The 26,010-nt window shown below is 47.0% G+C and overlaps 1 protein-coding gene across 1 annotated transcript; it reads left to right on the plus strand.

The window, feature by feature from the left end:
* Nucleotides 1-566: 566 nt before the first annotated feature.
* On the plus strand, nt 567-10,472 carry tmem45a (transmembrane protein 45a; the record flags this gene model as incomplete). Its single annotated transcript, XM_080729704.1, has 5 exons — nt 567-762; nt 2,796-3,011; nt 7,299-7,483; nt 9,338-9,480; nt 10,376-10,472. 5 exons carry the CDS (start codon nt 567-569, stop codon nt 10,470-10,472), a joined length of 837 nt encoding a protein of 278 aa, XP_080585830.1.
* Nucleotides 10,473-26,010: the final 15,538 nt, after the last annotated feature.

Genomic DNA, 26,010 nt, shown 5'->3' on the forward strand with positions numbered 1-26,010 from the left:
CCCCTGCATGGGACCACTGACCACCATAACTCTGAGAGTGTACCAATAGTGTGTGCCAGCGGCTACGTCATTGTCGTCCTTAGCGGCCATTTCTTGTGACAAAACACAGGTGTTTCAATTGTTTGATTGCATAGAACTAATGCTATAGTCTAATCAGAACACCTGTGTAAGGCTGTGTTGTCACAAGAAATGGCCGCTCTTAGAACTACATTTGGCACACCCTATAGTAACCACACTAATTATTAATAATCACCAGTAAGACTCCCTATATCGGGAGATAAGCGATGATTTTAGGGCAAAATCTGTAGGAGCAGTGTCCAAAAATGTGTCTTGTAAGAATCGCCTCATGGTGGCGCTAGAAGAGGGCCATGTGAGAAATGAGGGGTGGAGGTTGTGGTTTGGCAGCCAAGGAATATTATCGTCACGACATCGATGTCGAGGTACTTGGTCAAAGATATTGTGATTTTGCCAACCTAATCGGTTCCGTTCCTTCTGTATCAAGGGTGTCGGTGAGGTGAGGTGAGGTGAGGTGAGGTGAGGTGAGGTGAGGTGAGGTGAGGTGCATCATGGGAAGCTTCAAGGGCCACGCGCTCCCCGGCAGTTTCTTCCTGGTGGCGGGGCTGTGGTGGACCGTGAAGTACTCCCTGTGGTACGCCACGCGCCGCAACAAGAGCCTGGGCTCCACACGGCTGGCCAGCAGGAGCTCCCAGCGCCGCCTGGAGATCATCGAGAACTCTGTGGTCCTCTTCTTCTCTGTGGTTGGTGAGTAGAAAGAACTCCTCTTCTTCTCTGTGGTTGGTGAGTAGTGGTGGGAGAACTATTCCTTTATTTTAGACAAATGTCTGTCCGTCTGACCATCTGCATGATGACATCCAGGCATGTGCACACTGTGGTGTACGGGAAGCAAGACACAAGTCAAAGTTCACAGGTTGAGCCTTTTTATAAGGCGTTTATTTAGAAAAGAAAATATTATATCAGTAAATATTCTTCAAAACAATAAAGGTAAGCACGGCAGGCAACAGTCTTTGGGCGGGGCGGTGCCAGGAGGCACAGAGGGGGTGAGTACTCGGGTTGGACTACTCAGATACCTGGTGGGAATACTCGGATACTCAGGTAGGTCACTCGTCAACGGGAGGAGCGGAGGCAGCTGAGTAGGAGGTGAGTATTGGTACTTTTCAATTTAGGTAGGCTGCTGAGGTTACTCAGGATAGGAGGTCATACGGTAGGTATGAGGTAAGTACTTTTACTCTTTTCACAGGTAGGGGAAGCCCAGGTAAGGCGTTGCTGCTTGGGGCTTAAAGTAATAGAGTACTTGTAATCAATATAGATTCTTCCTTTTACAGGGAATTAGCCAGTAGCTATGCCCCTCCCCTAATAGCTTTTGTCCAATGCTAGCTTAGCAACCGGCAGCTTGCCAAGGCTGTTGCCAAGGCAAACCTTGGCAAGCAGGAAGTTAATCTAATCTAGCATTGGACAAAAGCTTTTTGGGAGGGGCATAGCTACTGGCTAATTAAGGGGCCCCATTTCTATGACATCATCATCAATCATTTGCATGCCAGGCCAGGCTCGAGGGTTGGAGCGGGACAGCCCTGCGGCCTGGGAATCAAAGAAACTAACATTACTATCAGGTTTTTAACAACATAGAGGCTCTTATCGCTAAGCTGTGGCCCGCTTGCACAGAGGAGGAGAGGAGAGGAGAGGAGGAATGAAGGTGAGACAGCCCAGAGTGCCTGCTTTATATGTTTGGGGTACGGCACCCACAGGTGCCCCCAAATCAAGCTGATCAGCCAAGTTCATTGGCAGGTAACGCCCTTCAGTGACATAGCCCCGGGGTGCGCGTGGCTCCCTCTGGGTGTCTCTGCCTCCTCTCCACCTCTCTCCTGTACAACATAACTTTAATAAAGTGCGGTTAGAGACCGAAACGCCACAACACATATACATCAAAGGGGGCTTGAGCCCCTGCCCTTTTACCTGTCTGTAAAAAGTACCCTCTCCAGACCATGAATGCAGTTTTTACTATGGTGAAAGAAATGCAAATGCCCTTTTCCATAGTTTAGTGTGGTATCAAGTATCGAAAATAGCCGACCTCCAAGCTCACAGCGCGTTGCGTTGCGACGTGTTGTGTCAGCCCCTGCCTCTCTAACATTCTCTGCACGTCCCTGCTGACATCACTGATACTACACAGTTTCGCCACCATTGGTAACGGTCTATATGCATGCTGACATCATCCGACGTCATACTCTGACGTCATAGTGCTGACATCACAGACTGGCCTGGACATGGATCTGCCCAACGGGCACTCCAACATGGAACACCATATATGGGCATAAGGATCTACCCAACGGGCACTCCAACATTACTTCTGAGACTCCTACAGTCAATCCCTCAGATACTGTGCACCAACTACTGGCGATAGCAGGCGAGGGTGGGAGAGTGGGCAGAGGAACGTCATGCAAAAACATGAATAATGTGGAATAAAAATTACATTTATTTGGCCGCAGACCCCCATCTCAAAATATGTTGTTCCAGGGACCCCCCAGAAGCAGAGATTTGAGTTACAAAAGTTTGCTTTGAATAATATTGAAAAATCTACACACATTTTCAAGATTTTTCTAAAATAGCAGATCTACAAGCTCGCAGTGCGGCACTCGGTGCCGCGCTGCGAGCTTGTATATCTGCTATTTTTCAATAGTTAAAGCATTGAATAATTCTAGGCCTAAATGGGTTAAATAACAGCGGTTCTCCTCTGCGTCTTAATAATAATAATAATAATAATGCATTTTATTTTTTTGCAGGGATCCTGTTGGAGCAGTTTGCGGCGGGCGGTCCCGGGCTGCGTCTGTACGACGCCCAGCAGCACTGGGCCTTCCTGATGAACTGGCAGCACGCCACCATGTACCTGTTCTTCGGCCTGTCCGCCGCCGTGGCTCTGCTCGTACACGGCACCGAGGCGCTGCACGCCCCCACCGCCCTGGACAGGCTCATGCTGGCCCTCGCCTTCTTCAACGAAGGTATGCAACGCAAGGGTTTCTCTATAAAGAGGGTGTCGTGATGGCACCCTAGGGTGTCCTGACGCATGTCCAGGGGTGCCTGCTGCAGGAATTATTTGGAATTTATCCATACAACTTCTGTTTAAACACTTAGACCCTCTGTAGCAGTGGTTCTCAACCTGTGGGTCGGGACCCCCAGGGAGGTCCCCAGATGATTAACTTAATGTGCAACATTGTTTTCTCACTCAACAGTAAACAAACCAACATATCTGCACATTTGACAATTTAATTTAAAATGTGCGTTGCGAGGTGTTGTGAGCATGTAGATCTGCTAGTTTCACAATAGAACCGAATTATATACAATCTTGCCTCAACTCTTGGGGGGGGGTTCTCCGTTTGGATAATGGGGTTCAAGTGGCTGAACGTTAAGTATAAAGTTATTATTAATCTGTCATCATGGACACGAATTGGACGAAAACATTTGGAAAGCTTTGGACGGAAACATTATTTACAGCCATGCCTTGAGCAAAAAGAAAAAAAAACATTTCTGTGTAGATAACATTGGCTGGCTGTGTTAGAAACCTTTTTGGTTCCATTTGTACAATCTCAGAGTTAAATTAACACTGATGGATTTCACAGTGTAATAAAGTGCAACGATGCAAAGATACAATTCAATTCAATTCAATTCAAAAGAGCTTTATTGGCATGAGAAACATACGTTTACATTGCCAAAGCAAGTGTCAAAATAGAATAAAAACTGTTGAAAATGGGGAACACATATACAGTTGGGAGGGGCTACAGCATTGTGTAAACAGGCTACATACAGTATGTCACATTGTGTTGTTGTTATATTTTTGTCTAAGGTTCTCAGAATATGGACGCTAGGGTTCAAGTGGTTAATATAAAGGAGGAGAAAAAAAGTTTCTATCACTCATAGATTTTGAGTACCCCCTGTAGAAACTCTGAGGACCCCCTGTTGAAGACCCCTGGTATAAGTGATATTGCACTAATTGTATCATGATCATCATCATGTATATCATCTAGGGCTGTCACAATTATGACATAATTGCTATTAACGATTTAATTGTGTTTTTGTCGTTGACATTACATTTCTGCTTGGCTTGTAGGCTTTGAAATTGCACATGGTAGATATGACACATAACCTAAATATGAACTCAGCACAAAAAGAAAGGAAACTTGACTTCGGTCCATTATATCTCCCCTTTAATAATACCAAATTGTATTGTATTTTATATAATATGTATCGTTGATTTGTCACCTTTACAACGAGGTACAGCTTGTAAGCATCGGGCATTCGAGGCATGAGCACCACAGCCAAACGTGTGGGTAGCGCTGACCAAGATTTTGCCAAAATGGCTTACAATGCTGTTCTGCTGGCGTTAACAACATATTTGACAACTTTATACTTAAAAAAGAACATTGATAGTGGAAATAGCAGATCTACAAGCTCGTACGAGCTTGTAGATCTTCTATTTCCACTATTTTTTACAAAAAATATATATATATTATTTTGTGTCCAAGTGGCCAAATAAATTCCAAGTATTATCAAATGATCTCGCGGCACCCCTGGACTGCTGTCACAGCACCCCAGGGTGCCCCGTCACCCACTTTGAAAACCCCTGTCATAGACAAATAAATAAGTCTGTGTGTCCGTCCAAGCATTTCTGCTCTTTGGCTTCCCAGGGTATTTTCAGCTAATGTTCCCCCCAGAGCATCCGCTGTTTGCTTCAAGTGGTTAACCCATTCCATCCTGGCGTCCCTATTTTCGATATTTTTATTACGAGCAAGTTTATTTGTAGACCGCTGCTGCACCACATGTGAATCCTGTATATATATCGTCACTGTCGGGCAGAAACCTCGTATCTCCAAGTTTCAAATGTGTACATTTTTTCGCAAAGCAAAGCCCTGCTTCATCACACAAGGCCGTCGCACAAACGTTGTGAAAACAGCAGATCTACAAGCAAACAACTCCTCGCACCCGAGGCGTTGTGTGCTTGTAGATCGGCTGTTTTCACTAGTTTAAATTATTTTTAAAATTAAAAAATGCAAAACGAACGGTTTTGGACATACAAGGTTTTCACCCGACAACGACAATATATCTGCTTCTATTTTAACAGTGGACCTTACGGTAGTATGGTAGTCATATTAGGAATATTTCACATATCTTACTTGTTTTCCTTTTATTCTTTCTATTTCAAATAAATGCTTTCGTTTTTTGCACCAAGCAGCCATCAGGACACAAATTTCAAAACACATAATACACAAACTCAATACATAGATCCCACAATTCACTGACAAAAATAGAACAGGCTACCAGGCATCACATATTACATTTTATGCGAAGAACTGAGATGGGGCTTGTTTGCTCAGAAACCTAATGCTTGTGGGGACACACCTTTGCCCCTACTCTTATCTCGGGCACCGTTGCCCCTATCCATGCCAAACTCTGCACACACACTCCCTGGATGGCAAATCACAACCTCTGCCCCTGATTTCTCACATGGCCCTCTTCTAGCGCCACCATCAGGTAGATATTTGCAAAACATTTTTTTTACACTGCTCCTACCGATTTTGCCCTAACCCTAGCCGTACACAGTAACTCTAAAGTCATGTCATCAACATGGATATGTCCCATTTCCCATATTCCCTCCTGATTGGCTACGATTGCCTTCTAAAGTTTGTGTATGCGACCTGGCGGTCGCTTATCTCCCGATTAGGGAGTCTTAATGGTTTAGTTACTCATCTAATCGTTGTGTCTCATCAGCTTTTAGACGACAACACGAAGAGCCACCAGTGCTGTTCTACTGGTTTATCTGGCTCTGTGGAATGTCTTTTCCATTGTTCTTCCTCTTAAACTGCCTTTCTATTAAAACACACCATGCAAAGATGGGGATTTCTCAACCCATTTCAAGGAAGTTATGGACAGAACTTAGCCTACATTTGATACAGTTTTTTGTATTGACTGTATAGAGGGTGCGTTCTATACCTAGCAATAGCTTTGCCCTTCCTGAGCACGCAGGTCTCATACATGGAGGTCATACTCTCCAGCCGTACCCCAGCTATCTTGCTGGACACATCGATGGTTTATGGCAGGGGTTCTCAACCTTTCCAGGCCGCGACCCCCAAAATAATCATATTTTAACTGGGGGGGCACTAAGAGTTGAGGCATTCCATAGCAGATCATCTACAGGCAGATCTACAGGCAGATCTACATGCTCACAACGCCTCGCAACGCAAGGCCTTTTGAGCTGCCATTTTCACAATTTCTGACTCTAATATTTGTCAATTTGGCCAATTCTTTCTTTGTCATTTTAGAGGTATTAACAAGTCCTTAAATTGTCACTTTAGAAATGTGCAGATACCCTCACTTAAACATTATGTTGGTTTGTTTACTGTTGTGTGAGAAAACAATGTTGCACATTAAGTTCATCATCTGGGGACCCCCCAAAATCATTTGACCCGCAGGTTGAGAACCTGTGGGTCAAATGATTGTCAAATGGTTGTATGGCATATTTCAAGGCCGCTGCACCATATGTGAATCCTGTATAATATGTCTTCTATTTTAACCATGGACATTGCGTAGTAGTATGGTAGTCATAGCTGCTGTCGGGCCGAAACCTCCTAACTGAGCTAGTGGAGTTAGGAGGTTTTGTCCCAAGCACTTTTTACTACTTTCCATTGGGCCAATATTATTTGAACCAACACTCAGATGTAAAGGGTGTTCAATAGCCCTGATTTATGCCAAAAAAATTATAATAATCTAAAACCTCAAAAATGGAGTTAAGAGGTTTTGGCCAGACAGTGACTTCTGTATATTAGGACAGTGGTTCTCAACCTTTTTTCTGCATGGGCACACTTTTCATGTCCCAAGAATCCATGGGCACACCAACATAATACGGGGGTGTAAATATCGTCACTGTCGGGAAGAAACCTTGTATCTCCAAGTTTCAAATGTGTACGTTTCTTCGCAATGTAAAGCCCTGCTTCATCATACAAGGCTGTCGCACAACAGTAGTGAAAACAGCAGATCTACAAGCTTACAACGCCTCGCGGTGCGAGGCGTTGTGTGTTTGTAGATCGGCTGTTTTCACTAGTTTAAATCATTTTTAAAATGATAAATACAATACTGGCTTTCAAGCAGTTTCAAGGGGCACACTTGACCCTTCTCAGGGGCACACCAAAGGTCCCCAGGCACAGTGGTTGAGAAACACTGTATATTAGGAATATTTGACATATCTTACCTGTTTTCCTTGTGTTCTTCCTCTTCCTGTGGTGGTTTCCCGCTAGGTTTCCTGTTCTTGTACCACCTGCACGGCCGGGCCATGCTGGACGTGCACGTGCACCAGCTGCTGCTCTACGCTGTGTTTGGCGCCGCCCTGGTGGCCTTCCTGGAGCTGTTCCACCGAGGGAACATTCTGCTGGAGCTGCTGCGCTGCACCCTCACACTGCTGCAGGGGACCTGGTTCTGGCAGGTAACAATAAGACTCATAACACCCATTAATACACTACTAACACTGCTGCAGGGGACCTAGTTCTGGCAGGTAACAATAAGACCCATAACACCCATTAATACACTACTAACACTGCTGCAGGGGACCTAGTTCTGGCAGGTAACACCAAGACCCATAACACCTATTAATACACTACTAACACTGCTGCAGGGGACCTGGTTCTGGCAGGTAACAATAAGACCCATAACACCCATTAATACACTACTAACAGTGCTGCAGGGGACCTGGTTCTGGCAGGTAACACCAAGACTCATAACACCCATTAATATACCCTAGCACTGCTGCAGGTAACACCAAGACCCATAACACCTATTAATACACCCTCATACTGCTGCATGTAACACCAAGACTCATAACACCTATTAATACACCCTCATACTGCTGCATGTAACACCAAGACTCATAACACCCATTAATACACTACTAACACTGCTGCAGGTAACACCAAGACCCATAACACCCATTAATACATCCTAACACTGCTGCAGGGGACCTGGTTCTGACAGGTAACACCAAGACTCATAACACCTATTAATACACTACTAACACTGCTGCAGGGGACCTGGTTTTTGCAGGTAACACCAAGACCCATAACACCCATTAACACTGCTGCAGGGGACCTGCTTCTGGCAGGTAACAATAAGACTCATAACACCTATTAATAAACTACTAACACTCTTACGACACGAGTGCTGCGCTGCAAGCTTGTAGATTGCTCATTTTGAAAAATCTTGAAAATGTGTGCAAGTCTTAAAATATTTTGACCCGATTCTATAAGTGTCAAGGACCCCACAAATGACATGTATATTGCCGCAGACCCCCATCTCGAAATATTTAGTTCCCAGATTTTCATGTAGATAGTGCTATACTAACTGTTCTGTCTCTCTCTTTGTGCTGTACATCTAAACTGTCTCTCTCTCTACAGATAGGCTTTGTGCTGTACATCTAAACTGTTTCTTTCTACAGATAGGCTTTGTGCTGTACATCTATACTGTTTCTCTCTACATTGGTGCTGTACATCTAAACTGTTTCTCTCTCTGTACAGATAGGCTTTGTGCTGTACATCTAAACTGTCTCTCTCTGCTCTACAGAAAGGCTTTGTGCTGTACATCTAAACGGTCTCTCTCTGCTCTACAGAAAGGCTTTGTGCTGTACATCTAAACTGTCTCTCTCTGCTCTACAGAAAGGCTTTGTGCTGTACATCTAAACTGTCTCTCTCTGCTCTACAGAAAGGCTTTGTGCTGTACATCTAAACGGTCTCTCTCTGCTCTACAGATAGGCTTCACCCTCTACCCCCCCCAGCGGAGTGGAGTGGGACCAGTCTAAACAGTCTCTCTACAGATAGGCTTCATGTTGTACATCTAAACAGTCTCTCTCTCTCTCTGCTCCACAGATAGGCTTCACCCTCTACCCCCCCAGTGGAGCGGAGTGGGACCAGTCTAAACAGTCTCTCTCTCTCTACAGATAGGCTTCACCCTCTACCCCCCCCAGTGGAGCGGAGTGGGACCAGTCTAAACAGTCTCTCTCTCTCTCTCTACAGATAGGCTTCACCCTCTACCCCCCCCCCAGTGGAGCGGAGTGGAACCAGTCTAAACAGTCTCTCTCTCTCTCTCTCTCTACAGATAGGCTTCACCCTCTACCCCCCCAGTGGGGCAGAGTGGTACATCTAAACGGTCTCTCTCTCTACAGATAGGCTTCACCCTCTACCCCCCCAGCAGAGCGGAGTGGGACCAGTCTAAACAGTCTCTCTCTCTCTCTCTCTACAGATAGGCTTCATGTTGTACATCTAAACAGTCTCTCTCTCTCTCTCTACAGATAGGCTTCATCCTCTACCCCCCCAGCGGGGTGGAGTGGGACCAGAAGGACCACAGCAACATGATGTTCATCACCATGTGCTTCTGCTGGCACCTGGCCTTCGCTCTGCTGCTGGTGGGCCTGCTCTACAGCACCGTCTGCTGGTGAGAGCCACACACTGCACGCATACACCCAGAGATTCACACCGGCCCCCTTTTCATTTCAAGGACCCCCAGTTTAATATGCATTAGGCTACGGACCCCCGTTTGGTAAACATGTTATCTCTGGGACTCCGATCCACACTGTGAAATCCTAAGTGTTAATTTAACTCTAGGAGTGTAGGTTCTTTGTACAACAGTAGCGCTATTCCTTTTTTTGTTGGCGCGCATTGCATCCATTGCAAGCATTTGTTTTGCACGAAAAACATTCCTCGGGCTAAAAAGGGACACAACAAAACTGAGCTGACCCCAGAAAAGTGATGACTCATCACTAAACCATAGTTTTGGCGGTCAGTTCTTAGCCTGAGGAATGTTTTTCGTGCAAAGAAATGCTTGGAATGGATTCAGAATCATGAAAACCCCCTAGTAGTTAGACCCCTCACATGCTACTTAAAGAAGATTATTTTGGGGGGTCTTTGAAAGGACCCAAACTTGAACCCCCTGAATTCACCTTGATCCACTAAGAATAAAATGGAAACCTCTTTTTTTTTTATGACTCTAAGGATCATAAAAAACCTTGAACCATTACTATTGCAATTTCTTTTGGGTCAGGCCATTATTTAGCTTAGATTGACTGGCCTATACATTGATTTGTTTGATTAAGCACTCAAGCCTTCAGTTCTGCATAAAAATAGCCAATGTAAAAGCTCACAACATGTCATGATGTGACACGTCGTGAGCTTGTACGTCAGCTGTTTTAGCTATCTTTAAATTATTTTGGAAGACAAAATGCTAAATCTTAATTCCCTCCCCTCGCCCTCAAAATCAATGTGTTGAATGTTATAATTGTTTCTTTACAATAATTGTGTAAGTGTTGCACCCTGTACCTTGTGTTGTGCAGCGTGGTGCGCTCCAGACTGAAGAAGACTCCGCCCATGGAGATGGGACTCCTCAAGCCGCGGGAGAGGGACGTCGAGTCGGAGGACGAACTCTTATGAAGGCCCTTTACTCGCCGGTAGCAGCAGCTCAACGCCAAACCAATCGTCAGGGACGCAAACGCCACCACCACCTGCACCATCAGAGAGAGAGAGAGAGAGAGAGAGAGAGAGAGAGAGAGAGAGGGGACGGGAAAAAAGGATACTTTCTTTGAGGAAAATACCTCTACCTCCTCCTCCTCCTCGGACTCTTCGTACAACTTCGATTAACCGCTTGAACCCCGGCCATAGCGTGGCTATTCCGGTGGCGCGGATATTCTGCGGAAATATGCCTACCTATACAAGGTCCAGCTTAAAATATTCAGTGTATAGAAACAAAAAGTTTAAATAAGAGGTTAAGAGGTTTTTGCCCGACAACAACGGCAGGATTTAGTGGTTAATTAAGTGTAAACCATCTTATCAGCCAATAGCCAAACACTTAACTGTTCAGTGGTTAATTAAATGTAAGCCCTCAGCCAATAGCCATACACTTAACTGTTCATTGGTTAATTAAATGTAAGCCCTGCATCAGCCAATAGCCATACACTTGACTCAGGGGTGGGCAATTATTCTTTCCATGGGGCCACGTGAACAGCAGACAATGTTGTGGAGGGCCGGGCCAAAAGGCAGTGCTCTCTGCAAACTAAACACACGGCTTTATCTCCGACTTCATTAAATAAATACTTAACAGTACAATTTCTGTTGAAAACCTGGCATTCGGCATCGACTTTTCTTTTTTTAGCTACTTTAGCCATTTTTGATGGGTAAGTGTAAGGCAGGTCGTCTTGACGTGTGACCAGTCTGACCACCTGCTTGTTATTGAGACAACGATCCAATGACCACACACACACGTGCTGATGTACGTACGCACTGTGTCCATATGTGCATGAATAAAAAACTTCAAAATAAAATAAATGCAGCTTCAGTGCATGCATGAGGTAAAATTAGAAAATGTGTTTATTTTGTAATTTGCCATTAACCCTACAAGGGCCAGTCAGTGAACCAAAGGGCCGCACAATGCCCAGGTCTGACTTAACTGGTCCTTGCTATTTATTGGCCTGTGTAGCGTAACGCAGCGTGTATTTGCTCACATATCGTGGCTGTCAGAGTGAAAACCTTGTACGTCCAAAACAGTGTTTGTCAACTAAAACTAGACTAAATCTAAAACATTTCAGGTGACTAAAATATAACTAAAACTAAATGGAATTTTATTCAAAATTCTTAAACAAATTCAAAATGTGCAGTCAAAATCAACACTTGTCCAAAACTACAACTTCAGGGACTGTAGGAACCTGTGTTCCAATTTGACTTAGAATTTCAGAATTTAAAAAGAAATAGCAAACCTACAAGCTCACAATGTGCTGCGATGCCACGTGTTGCGAGTTTGACTTTTGTGTGGCTCTTAATTGCACGGTGAAGTAGGGTTTTAATTCAGGTTTCTGTCCGTCAGCAACAATATATCTGATGCTCTCTCCTGTTTGAATGCACGAGAACATTAGCTTAGGTTGTTGTTAGCTTTTTTTTGTTTGTTTTACCACCTCAACATAATGGGTTGTGGACATTTCATCTGACCTGCCAAATGTGCAAGTTTACAGGGTGAAGTAGCGCCATCCTGTGGTGAAAACATTGCATTGCCATCACCTCAATCCAGTACTTGAAAAATGTAGGTTCTATGAGATGAGTAACTGTATATACTGTATGTTTGTGCATATAGCCTACACCCCCATTTTATTATATTTTGACACTTGCTTTGGCAATGTAAACGTATGTTTTCTCATGCCAATAAAGCTAAAGGAAAAACAATTCTTTCCATGTTGTTTTCCCCTTTGTCTTGTGCTCTGTAGCGTTCAAATGTTGAGTTGATTTGAAAGCTCTAACAATGCTCTAAAAGAAAGAAAATTTGTGTGTCTGTTTATTGAAAAGTTATTGTGAAGAAATAACACAGACCTGCAGTGTGCTGTGTTTTGATGTTGGGGAAATTGAATGTCTTTTTAGCTCACAACTCATTTTCACTAGTTCTGAGTATGATATGTGAAAGTTCCCTGGAATCAGTTAAGTACTGTAGGCTACTTCCCGAGCAGGGCTCCCAACCTTATCTAAAGAATTTGGGTTGGGTTTTAGCTTATCGTACGAAAACAAATCCAGAGCCTGTGAAATGCTTCAAACGGCCACACACGTTTCACTTAGCTCTCGTAGTCGAAGAAAAGAGCCGTTTGTGTTTACTGTTTGGAATTCATAATTAAAAAACAGACAAGTAGGTTATGCTATAATGGTAAAATGCAATGTGTCAAAGGCACAACATTGGGTCTCATTCACTAATATGAGTTGAAAATATATTACTTTCTGCGGCTATATGCCCACTGAGCATTTTTCGTCTAATATACGTCTAAACGCTAGTCTAAAACTGGTCTAAAAACTTACATTTTTTTGGCCCATATATGGAGATTGCTGTATTTGTCTGCCTGTTCCGTGTCAGGCATGCCCAAATATAAAGTCTAGGCAGTCATGACAGACAGACATTTGGTGGATTAATAGTTAGATTGAGCCTCCGATGTCGGTCAAATGTGTTTGTGGAAATGACTTTTCCTTGTCCGTGGCAGATTTCAGATTTTCTTTTTTACACACCATTATTATGTTCTTATTTTGATCTCATAAGACCCAGTTACTGAATGTCAAATCTCCATATTTTCTTTGGAACATGTATGACACCTTTTTACTACTATTACAGCACATCCGGAGATCCACTACACCACCAAGATATACCCATGATCATGGGTATCTTCTGTCTTGGTGGTGTAGTGTATCTTGTATGCCAGGCACATTGCAAGATACTGTAGGCTACTCTGTCAGCTACTGTGAGCCACCCCATGCTTATATAGTGATAAGCGGTGAGGTGGGCCCGAGAAGGAAGGCCAGATATAGTGCTTTATTATCAGTTCACACGGAAAATTGTCTTGCGACACAGCAGCCATGTATGCGAAAACATATACAAAATTTGACATAAAAAACAAATGAACAAACAGAGTAAGCATGTTTGGGCTCTCACAGCACATCTGAATTTACTGAATTTCCCCCTTGGGGTATCTATCTATCTATATCTCCATATTCAGTACATGGATCTCCATATATGGGTACCAGGGGTCTCCATATCTGGTCGGATAGACATCACTAGCCAGATGGCCAAGACATGGTGCGACCTTGCCCTTAGGCGTCCTACTGGTATATGTTTAACAGGCTCTACCATACAGATTGGACACAATTACATTTTATTAAACAAAAAAGTTACATCGTACCACTTTAAATATAGGGGTGCAACAATGAATCAAAGGATTGAAATGAATTGGTTATAATAAAAAGAGAAATGAGAATTGATCATTTTATACAATAATCTTTTACAAATTGATGCCTTGTTTCGGTGTCATTACAGACGAACATTTCCAACCTTTTAAAATAGTGAAAATAGCATATTGTATTATGTATCTAATAGCGGATCTACAGTTTCTGCACAACAACTGTGTGAGATGAAGCATAAAATGGGGCACAATTGTCGATCCGTTGATGCAGCGTATTTAAAAAAAGAAAATAATCGATAGTTTCATACCTCCTTAATAACCATTAAATTACCTTAACTTTCTGGCTGCTATGAGACTAGCAAAGCAGCTCTCAGGGGGAGCGTGTCGCTGTTACTACATGTCATCTTTTCGACACCCGACTAACCCTCACCCTAACCCTAACCTCCATGGAGTGAGTCGCTAACCCTCCGGTCGAAATGATGGTCATTCGAAAGAGCGCGATGTCCCTGCTCTCAGGGCAGGTCTGCTCTTTTAGCTCTCTTGTCGCAGATCTGTGTCAGAGCATCTGCAGTGTCCTTCAGCAACATGTCAAAGATGCTGTCCGCCAGCTGCCTCTTGACAGACATCTCATCTTGGTCGTAGTTGACCCACTGAGCCTCTTCCTCGCGGAGCTCTTGAACCAGCATGAGATCTACTCTGTCTCCTTTCTTCTCGCCAAACTTGAGTATCCTCTGCCAGCCAGACTTCTTCTGGTTGTGGTCTTCCTCCAGACCGTAAAGCTTCAATACTTCCGCTGCGACAAATTCCTGGACTTTGGCGACGTCTCCAGCAGCCTTCTTGACCTCCTGGAAGTAAGAGGGGCCGACCCGTCGAGGTTTCGCCCACGGCAGCTGATCAACGTTGGGGTTTTCGGCGTAGATCTCCTGGAGGATCTCCCAGGTCAGGTCGTACACAGCCTGTCTGTAGCTGCGGATGCAGAGGGCCTCCTGGTCCCGCCCATCCGCCTCTTTACCCAGGTACTCCCGTGAAGGCTTCGGGAAGGTCAACCGTGACAGGGTCGGAGCGCTCTGCCGCTTCGCCAGCTGACAACTGTCCCAAATCTCTCGCGTAGCAGCGTGGACTAGCTTCTCCACCTCTGACGCAGAGTGGGGTACCACCATGGCAGGCTGCTTGGGCACCGTGGGGAGAAGAGGACGAGGCAGCTCTGGCCTGGGTGACTTGCAGTGGGAGTTTTTGTCTCTCTGTTGGGCGAGAGCCTCCAGGCTCTGCCTGCCCTGGCCGAGCTGGTCCATGTCAGAGACGAGAGCAGGTGGTACATCATCACTGCCTCCGTTATGCACTGCATGTCCAGACTGTATGTGATTATGTGGACTGAGGTGGGCTTTACCTTTCAGAGAAGTCGGGTTCTTCTGGTGTTTAGCTTGATATTCAGCAGGCCCCTTATCTCTGCATCTGTGATGCTCATGAATCGTTCCTCCACTTTCGCTCTTCAAATATTCTGGCTGAAGAGGTTTTTTCTCAGCGGTCACACGTTTATTCACGTCCTTATCAGGTAGGCCATCAAAGGACTCGTCCTCTGTGGTGTCCATGTGGGTCTGTCTATGGGGGTCGAGTAGACCTCCAGAGTGGTGGCTATTGCCATTGACTGCAGAGCGTTCACTCAGCACCCCAGCAATGTCCTCCTCCACTTCCTCATCCTGGACGCCATAGTGTGGAGACCTGCTACGAGATTCCTTGGAAACTCTGATCTCTGGACAAGATGGCAAGGTAGGCTTGGAGCTACGGCGGTTTTCCCTGGGCAATGAGTCAAAGTCGTCATGGTAACCATCTCCGGAGTAACGATAGGTTTCCGAGAATGCTTCCGTCTCAGAGGACAAAGCAGTTGAGTCGAGGCTGTAGGCGTGGCCATTTGAAGAGTCACTGTTGTCAGGAAGTGCAGAGGTATCTACAGCAGGCAAACAGGACTTGCTTGAGTGGGAAACCAGAGATACACCCTCTTCTTTATCAGATATCTCCCTTGCCTTTGTTTGCGCATCTCTATCCAGGCAAATAGAGGGAGAAAATCTGTGTTCTTCACTCTTAGCGGAAGGAATATGATCAGATACAGAGAGCTTCTGTGGGGCACTGGGTCTTTCCTCATGGCCTAGCTTAAGACATTCGGAACGCTGATCCTCAGATTTATGGTTCACTTCTACCTCAAGCTCCTCAATGACTGACCTGTGGACAGACAAAACAGAAGTGTCCTGCTGCTGGGCTTGTCCACTCAGAGACCCGGCCTCCCTGGAGGCAGGCCTGGGAAGGTTCTCTGAGAGCAGGTGTCCAGAGCCTGAGGTGGGAGGCTCTGTGCTGCCGTGTAATGGGGTTGGGGTAACTGTTGGAGGGTCCTCAGACTGCTCTTTGTGTAATGGGGTTGGGGTAACTGTTGTTGGGTCCTCAGACTGCTCTTTATGTAATGGGGTTGGGGTAACTGTTGGTGGGTCCTCAGACTGCTCTTTGTGTAATGGGGTTGAGGTAACTGTTGGGTCCTCAGACTGCTCTTTGTGTAATGGGTTTGGGGTAACTGTTGGCGGGTCCTCAGAATGCTCTTCGGCCAGGTAAATGGATCCACTCCGACTCAGCTCCTTATTCAGCTCTGCCGTGGTCTTCTCTATGAAATGGTTATAGGAGTCCAGCTGCTTCTGAAGACTGGCCTCCTGTGCTTTCAGGCGCTCCTTCTGTTCCTTCTTCAGCTGGTATGCCATGGACCTGCGTTTCCTCACTTCCTCCTTCAGCGCTCTGATTCGGCTCTCAATGTCGGTCTGATCTGACACCGGTTCGGTCTGTGTGGTTGTGAGGGTGTCAACGGGCTGGGTTTGTGCGTCGCTGGCAGAGTGGAGCTGCGTCTTGGCATTGCTACCATTGTTATTTGATGGAGAGGGACCGGGGGTGAGGCTTTCTTTGACTGGAACAGGCAACTTGTTAGATGGTGGAGAGGCAGAGGGGAAGTCCTGGGTGTAATCAGAAGGATTGCTCCGTTTGGAGACCAAAGGTATTTCAGGGATGGATTTAGGAGGTGCTGTGGACGGGCCCTCTGCTGCCTGGGCTGCTGACCTCTCTGTGTGGATGCTGGACTCGAGCGTCACAGTGTAGTCGTTCTCTTTCTCCCTGTCCGCCCTGTGCTCTGGGCTGTGACGCTGGAGGCCAGAGGAGGGGCCGACGGAGGCATTGTGGTGGTGGTCCCAGGCAGCGAGGGCCTCCTGCTCCATCCTGCGGACCTCTGCCTCCTCTCGGTCCAACCTCTTCTTCCACTCCAGCTGCTCCTCGGCATGTCGACGCCTCTGCATCAGCTGCTGCTCCCGCTCGGTCAGAAACGTTTCGCCCGTGCGAGAGTGCATCTTTTTTGCCTGCACGATGTTGCTGCTGGTCTCACTTCTGCCAGAAACAGAGAGGGGGGGCGAGGGGCTGCGGACATCGACTTCTGCTAGCCTTGTGACGAGAGTGGTGGCTTCAGATACCAGCATCTCGGACATGGTGGTAGTCTCGGGCGGTGCTTCGCCTCCGACATGTCTGATTCGCTCCTTCACTCTGAGAGTGGAGGCTCTCATCCTCTCGATCTCCTCTTGTTGCTTCAGTAGCAGCTGCCTCGCCTTCCACGCTTCCTTGTTGGCCTCCTGGAGGCGCTGGATCTCAGCCCACTCCTGCTGCAGCTTCAGCTTCAGGCCCCGTTGCTTCTCCCTGATGGGGGGCACCTTGTCCTCCTCTCCCCTGTCTCGCGCGCTCTTCTTCTGGTGCTGCAGCCAGGCCAGCTCCGTCTTGGTCTTCTCCTCGACGGCCTTCTGGCGGAGGCGCAGGAGGGAGCTCTGGTGCCTGAGGCGCACCTCCTCGTCCTTCACGTACTGACGCAGCACCATGTCCATGGTGAACTGAGAAACGCTGTCCTGTTGGCCTGTTGAGAAGGTCACGCTCGCATCGTGAGGCTTCGAGCCGCCGCATGTCACCGAGATCAACGTCCCGTCGTGGTTGGCTGGGTCCTCCTCCTCCGATTCCACGTGTGGGCGGGACTTCTCCGAGGTTCCGCCGCCGCCGCGGTGGTGCACCTCAGAGGGCAGAAAGGAGCAGAACGACCGCTCCTCAATCTTGTCCTCTGTCGTGGGCTCTTTGACCTTCAGGGAGCGCTCTGTCGCTACCGTGGTGCTGTTTGCTTTCTCCACCGACGAGGGAACGTTGGGGAAGCAGAGAGAGTCGTCCACCCCTGCGGGGTCGTCCTCCACCGTGCCGCCACTGCCTGCCTCCTTCTCCCTGCTCACACACAGACTCCTCCTCTCCTCCGCTGCCTCCTTCTTGCTTCGCTCCACATCTTCTCTGTCGGTTCTCCTCTGCTCCCTCTGGTCCGAAGAGGCTTTCTCCTCCACCGTGCAGGCGATGCTGTCGGTACGGAGCGAGCCGTCCAGCCCTGTGGGAGCGTCATCCTCCACCGTGCTGCCGGCAGCCTGCTCCTTCTCCCTGCTCACACACCGACTCCTCTTCTCCGCTGCCTCCTCCTTCCTCCGTTCACATTCTGCCACGACCGTTCTCCTCCTCCGCTCCCTTTGATCCGATGGGACGGACAACGGGCTGCAGGGGAGGCTGTCGGTGTCTCCTCCGCTGAGTGTGGGACCCCCGGAACACAGGGAGCCGGAGATACTGAAGCTGTCCAGGGGAGAGAGGGCTTCCACCAGCCTGGTCCTGCTGCTGCTGCTGCAGCCTGACACCTCGCTCCTGGAGCTGTCGGTAGTGTCTGCCCTGGCCTGCAGGCATCTCCTCTGCAGGCAACACTCTCTCTGGTGGTCTGGCAGGGTGCTGACGGGAGCTCCGACTATCTGGGAGCGTGCCAGCTCTGACGTCTCTTCGGTGTATCGGGGAGCGTCGACTGTGTAGCGCGTCGTCTCGCCGCGTCGACTCGTCATCTTGCCTGCAGCTTTCCAGAGGCCGTCTAAAGTCTGATGCCGCTGGGATGCTGCAGCAGGGATGTTTCCCTGCAGCTCATTGTGCACCCTGGCTGCTCTCTGTGTACTCTGCTCTGTGTCTCTCTCTGCCTTGACCCTGAGGTCGTAAAGGTCGTGTTCGTGCCTCTGCTGCTGGGCCTTGAGTGACGCCGACAGGCCCCTCAGCCCCTCCAAGTCCCCGATGTGCCGCACCGACTCCTCAATGGACTCCAGGGAGTGCAGCAGGACTCCAGCTTGTTGCTGCAGGACACTGAGAGTGTCACTGAGAGTGTAATCTAGCCTGCTCGGGGCTGCGGGGAGCGAGGAATTGGATGCCGAGGGTCCAGTCCCCTGGCCCAGGTTGCAGCTCTCCATCCCAACAGAAGAGCCACAGCTCGGGGACACACCTGGAAAGATCGCCCCTGGCAGTGGAGACCAAGTCTCTGAAGGGGAGACGCATAGAGAGTCCAATACAGGGATGCTGTTGCCTGAAGCCTTTTTGCTACCTGGCCCCGCACTATGAAGATAACACCCTGAGGCGCCCCTCAGGGTGCCATCAGAGAGAACACTCCTCTGCTCCGAGCTCCTCCTCAGAGTAGGGGGCTTGAGCTGGTAGCTGGTCGGCTGGGACACCACCTGGGGATTTGGCTGCAGGGGCTGGTAGCCAGACAGCTGGGGTTTGGGCTGGTAGCCAGACAGCTGGGGTTTGGGCTGGTAGCCAGACAGCTGGGGTTTGGGCTGGTAGCCAGATAGCTGGGGTTTGGGCTGGTAGCCCGACAGCTGGGGTTTGGGCTGGTAGCCTGACAGTGATGGCTTGGTGCCATACGATACCGGGTGGGGCTGGTAGCCTAGCTGGGGCGGAAGCTGGGGTCTCGACTGCTGGGGCCTCGACTGCTGGGGCCTCGACCGCTGCGGAAGCCGGGGCCTTGGCTGCTGGGGATTGCAGACATGGTGGTCTCCCGTCCGTTTCTCACGGAGAGAACTCCTCATTAACTCCTCAAAGTGAGCGAGTTAGAACGGCCACTGCCTCCGCTTCTACGGGACAAACGCCAAGTCATCCTCGTAACCTGCCTCATCTATCTCTCCAGGGCTACAGTGCCTGGCTAGACAGAAGAGCAGTCAGCGGATAAAGACTCTTTTCAGTGTAGCTTTAGCTTCGGTAGTTTGTACAGGAATGATCGGAGGATGACAGCTGTTTATCTTTTATACTTTAACACTTTCATACTTTTTATGTCAGACACCTGTGGACTGTGCAAGTGCTGCAAGTATATGTTTTTTTTTAAATTGCGGTCAGCCAATCACAAGTGATGAATACAACAATTGGCTGACTGCCTCCGCTGTCTGTGACGTCACTTGTAAACGCGAAATTTGAATTAGAATGGGAGTGACCCGGGTTTGCTATCCGCAGCCTAAACACAGGCACGATGTTGTCTGCCCTTTTTACTGGAAAGACGTGATATAGAAGATGGCTGGCGAATAAGGCAGATTATTCGCATATTCTTATGCGAATGAGGCAGATTAACGCGCGTTTCCCAGCACATCAAACGTGCAGATGAGATGCAAATTATGGGGGAGGGGCTTGAATGTTTGCCAGACCCATGAAATGGGTAGGCCTACATAAGCAAATGTCGGTCTGTCCCTTTTCTATATAAAGGGTATATATGATGATGACATGATGATGACATGCCTACAAAAGGCATGATGTCATAAATGATGATGACAGACAGGGGGTCTGGCACAACCAGGTTGACCTGGTCTAGTATTATTAACATTAGGGGTGGGGTTTGACATGCAAATGAATTGGGGCGTGGCCCGCATAAATAATGCAAATGAGGCCGGTTAACGCACGTTTCCCAGCGCGTCAAACATGAGTGATGTCAGAAAGTGACACCAGCATGGCTTATAACTGTCTGTGCATCAGAATACAGTAATCTACAGTAGAAAGCGAAAGCAGAAAGCAGACAAAGTGGGGCGCACACGACGATTATCAAGCTCCCAACCTTTCAGTCAACTTCACAGCAGGGGCCAAATCCCAATCTGGCTGCCGACCAGGTCCAACGTCAACTACTTCCATTGTCACGTCACGAGTTCAAGAGTGTCACAACTGCCATGATCAACCCAGCTGAACCCTACCAAGATGAAACCGCCGTTCGGTACCCACCGCCCGGACAGGCGTACCCGCCGCCCGGACAGGCGTACCCGTCGCCCGGACAGGCGTACCCGCCGCCCGGACATTGGTACCCACAACCACTTGCTGACCGGGTCAATACCCACATGGGATACTCCCTCTTCACCATGTTGTGCTGCTTCCCGCCCCTCGGCATGGCTGCCCTCATCTTCTCCCTCTTTGCCCGTAATGCAAACGAGTCAGGAGACCGGCCGCTGGCGGAGCGGCACAGCAGGGATAGCAGAACACTGAACAATGTGGCGCTGGCAATTGGCCTCATCATTATCATCTGCCTGCTCATCTTCATCTATTTCTTTAGACCTCGGCCCAGTTGTCATCATCCCAGCAGATAGCTGTTTTAAGGTCATTAAATGGCCACATTTATATGGCAAACTGGGCTGCTTTTGGAAGAGATTATACAGTGTTTTGTGGGGCGGAGAGCGTCGCGCTCTGAGATTTGCACTCGTTTTCAATTGGTCTACGGAATGCATTGTTCTCCAGTTTCACTCTCTCAGTACCACCCAGCGCTAGGGAATTCATCGAATATTTGAATATTTGAATATTTAAATATTCGAATATCAAAGTCACTATTCAACGTTGTTCACCGACGTTGAATATTCATTTATCTTTTAATAGTTTTTTCTCCATTTTTTATTAATTTTGTATTATTATTTCTTCATGGATTATACAGCTTGGCTGGTTAATTGTGGGCTCGCCTGAAAGGCGAGAACAATATTTTATCTTCATTATTTAAAGAGTGAGTTCTGTCACAGTCAGTACAAAGGCAGGGCCCTAAGGCCTGATTTACACTGCCACCGAAATCTAGCCTGAAACAGATCTGTGTCACATCAAAAGTGGAATCCGAATCCTTTTTTGAGCGGTGCAAACCGCTCCTATATTTCACTTTCGGTTTATCTAGTTAAAACATATTAGCACGGGACGATTCTTTCATTCTTCATCGATTGGCTAGTTGAGTAACTAAACATTAGAATCGACCAATCAGAAACCGTTCTACTCATGACGACATGTGTTAGCCAAACAGAACAGACCAATCAAATGCTGTGTTGTTCATGTTAATTTAGATCTGTCTTGGCCATTACACTTGCACTTGAGACCGGTTTAAAGTTCATGAAAGGTCCAGGCGTAATGGCCAGGTTGTTTCATATCCTGGACCTCTCCTAAACCTTAAACTAACAGATTGAACACCACACAGGATTCGAAACAGCAACCACGCTACATTACCCTTGCAGGCTATGATTACTATTTTGAATCCTGTGTGTTGTTCAATCTGCCAGTTTAAAGTTTAGGAAAGATTTGTGCCGGTTTAAAGTTCAGGAAAGGTCCTTCCATCTTTCTGTCTGTCTGATCCCCTCTCCGTTCTGCCCTCTGTCTGTTTTGTTTGAGCTTCTGGTCTGGACTGCATATTATTTTTCTCTTCTATTCACTCTTTGACTGCCACCAAGCTGTTAATGGCCAGGCTGTTTGTCTGACCTCCTGTCTGTTCTCCCTCTGTCTCCCTCTTGCTTTATAACCCACAAGAAGCTCTATTTGGCTCTATCTGTTTTCAGACAGCGACATTTAAGAGTTTCTCCTGCATCTCGGCTACTCCAAATGGAGTTTCTGGTGACACATAAATGTGCACATGAATGTGCACGATAAATTGTTATTTGGTCTGGTCATTGCCTGACTGCGAGCGTCAGACATCTCACACCACACTACGTGGGGGGAGAGTCTGAAATTGAGGGCAGACATTCTATTTCGGCGGGGGGGGGCTAAAGCCTATTGACGTCACACACACACACACACACACACACACACACACACACACACACACGCGACGGCGACGTGGCGTGACATTGCAAAAATACGTTATTTCTCATAACATATTATATGTCTGCATGTTTACGTTAGTGCAAAATGGTATTAAAACGTGAAGAAACGGCACTATTTCATAGTTTATTAAAATAATACGAGTCGAGTCTGACTCTCACGTGGGCAGAGGACACCAATCAGAGTCCACGAGCGAGTCTCACGTGAGCTCAAGATCTCTGTTTGGAGGGGGCTGGGACCGGAGCAGCCACACACGTGCCCCAAGCATACAACCCTGATTGGCCCATTCAATGCGCCCGCTCTTTGGGCGCTTTCGAAATAGATTAAAATGTGTGCAGCTTCAGTCCACACTACACACCACCCACCAGCAGGGGGTGGTGATGTGCGGACTGAAGTGTCAGGCTAGTCTGGTCAAGGATACTAACAAACCTGGCTGGTATGTTGCGCATAATATACTCCTGATGGTGTAACCGACATAAAAAGTCTGACCAACCGCATATCCTGGAACTTTCTGGCGCAAATCTACGACCACCCAAGATTCAAGACAGCGACCACGCTACATTAAACCCTGTAGTCTATGGTTTCTGTTTCGAATCCTGGTTGGTGTTCGTTTTGAGCTGGTGTAAAGGTCAGGACACACGAAAACCTTATATAGTCTGAGCAGACCTCCAGACTGACATCATACACAACAAAAAGAATATTGCCATGCATGCCTATCAACACTGATTCGCGCAGGCACCCTTGCAGGAATTAGTTTGCACCGCTCACTTCGCACGGGTGCGATTTTTTAAGTAGTCTAAATGCAGACAGGTCACATGCAGGTCACATGAAATCCGATCTCTAGAAACCACATCCAGAGGTGGTTTCAAATCCAATCCAAATCGGATTTCAGGACATCTGTCTCAGTCTGAAAGCAGTATTTTATTTCACAAGATTTCTTGTTACTTAGGGGAGGCCATGGGACTGGCTGTCGTCTTCTCCCCCTTGCTGACGTCGGCTTAGGCAGGGTTTGAACCACTCACTTTCCGCATGAAGGGCATATGTACTAACCACTACACCAACGCTGCGCCCCCACATCCACCCCATAGAGTTATACCCAAGTATAAGTCACATGCAAGTATACCCAAGTATAAGTCGCATGCAAGTCACATCAAACTTTCCAAATGTCACTTACTGCGCGACCCGAGCGCGGAGCTCCGAATGGCATCATTACAGAGCGCGAGTATTTACTATTTGATTACAGCGCGGCGCTGAGCACATGAGAAAAACGAGAGAGGAGAGAAAACACGTGAGCTAAACAGATAAAACCAGAGAGAAGAGCGAAACACAAGAGTAAAGAAAAGAAGGGAGAAAAACAATATTGTAAACAGTGGTAAATCAGTCAACAACCTTGAGTTGGCTCATGGACCCCGCCCACTGTTGTGTTGCAGTTGATTGTAACTAAATAACCTTGCAAGTTGCAACTGTGTTTTCTTTCATTTATATGGTAGAAGTGGTAGAAAAGCAATTTACCATTCGTGGGTTGTTTGGCACTTGGCTTCGACCTGAAACAGTGGTAAATCAGCCAACAACCCACTCCCTCTCATGGTAAATGGCTTACTTCATGCACAGATCAGATCAGGTCACTTGCAAATGCAGTATGAAAAATCGAGCCAAAAAATCGGATTTGAGAAAAATCGGATTTGGGCTGGCTTTTACTGCAGTGTAAATCCGGCCTTAGCCAATGAGGTGCAATTGAGTTGCAGAAAACATGGGAGTGGTAGTAGCTGGAGTATTGGTTGAGCTTCACATGACAGTTAGCACGTTGGAGAATATAGTCAAGTAGTCCATCATGGGCCATACGAGATGTCGGTATCCGAAAGGTGGCAAAGGTTACCATGCATGAAAAAAAGAAAAACTCTATCTGTAGATTATATTTTGGTATGATAACCCTTTCTGAGACAGCTAAATTGGTGTTATCAGCCGCTAGAGTTGGTGTCCCATTAACTTTACTATAAATACCCTGGGTCCAGGGGGAGAAATAAAAGTTATACATAAATATAAATCCATGAATGTCTCTGTCGATCTGTGCTGGTTATTATGTTGTTAAATTACAGTAAAATAACTACAAATGCAAAATTTAACAAAATGGTCACTTTAACAAGGTATTATAAATATATTCTACACACTTTTATTCTCCCCATTTTGACAAAATGGTATATTCGCAGGTCAGCTGCACAGGTGCAATGCATTATTGTTAATAAGTGGCTCGTATACTAACATGCCAAGTTTAGCTGCACTTGAAAACCCGTTCCAGGCTGCCATATCCACATTGTGAAAACAGCAGATCTACATGCTCACAACGCCTTGCAGCGTGAGGCGTTGTGAGCATCTTGATGCTGAAAACTGCAGCTAGCCGGAGTATTTTCTTATCCATTCAGTTACGTTTTCTGCATCTATATTCTTGATGCAGAAAACTACAGCTAGCTTTGTTCTGGGTACATCTTGAAGCTTGATGAATCACTGTACCAGCATGTAACTAACATTACACCAGAGGCCACATTGGATCCCATGGTAATGAAGAGGCTGAGGTCTGTCCTGCTAGACTCAATGGCCCTCTGCTTGACGCAGTTCCTTAAAGAGGCGGTGCCATAGTTTTGTACTTTTTCTGGTTTTCATGTGTTTAGGAGGTTGACAGTACTTCATTAGACCCCCTTGTGTGTTTGTTATGAGCAATTATGTATTGCCTTTCTATTTGGGTTTTAGCTGTAGGCTGCCACCTTGTGGGGTCAAACGTGCCGGTCCAAAAACACACATACTTATTACATCACAGAATCAACCCCTCCCCTAATTACCATTCACCCAACATACGTGGGTGTGGCTAACTTCAGCTGGGTCACCACCCACCATGACAACCACGCATACCACCACGTTTTTGGACACTTTTTTGGAAAAAATATAATCATAATACCTGATAATCATGTTTTAGAGGGGGGGAAATCATGGCACCACCTCTTTAATGACGCCTTCAAAAGGAATAACTTCATGGAAAGGGTGAGACGCATGGGCTCGAGACATGTTATACCAAATATAGAGCAGGGTTATACTCCTGAAGAAAAAAAAGACAGACAGTACAAAGGCAGGGCCCTTAGCCAATGAGGAGCAGTCAAAGGGTAGATCTTTGTGCCCATACATGGTGTTCCATTCGAGCCCACACTGTTTCGTAGGAACAGTATTTCTAGTTCTATACTTATGTCATGCGTCACGTTGAGTCTCCCGGAACTAATTACCAGTGGGAAAAACAGCGGCCAGCAAACCCAATGTCATGATGGAGGAAGAGCCAGCTAATG

The sequence above is a fragment of the Nannobrachium achirus genome (genome assembly GCF_963921795.1).
Source record: "Nannobrachium achirus genome assembly, chromosome: 1".
NCBI classification, from domain to species: Eukaryota; Metazoa; Chordata; class Actinopteri; order Myctophiformes; family Myctophidae; genus Nannobrachium; species Nannobrachium achirus.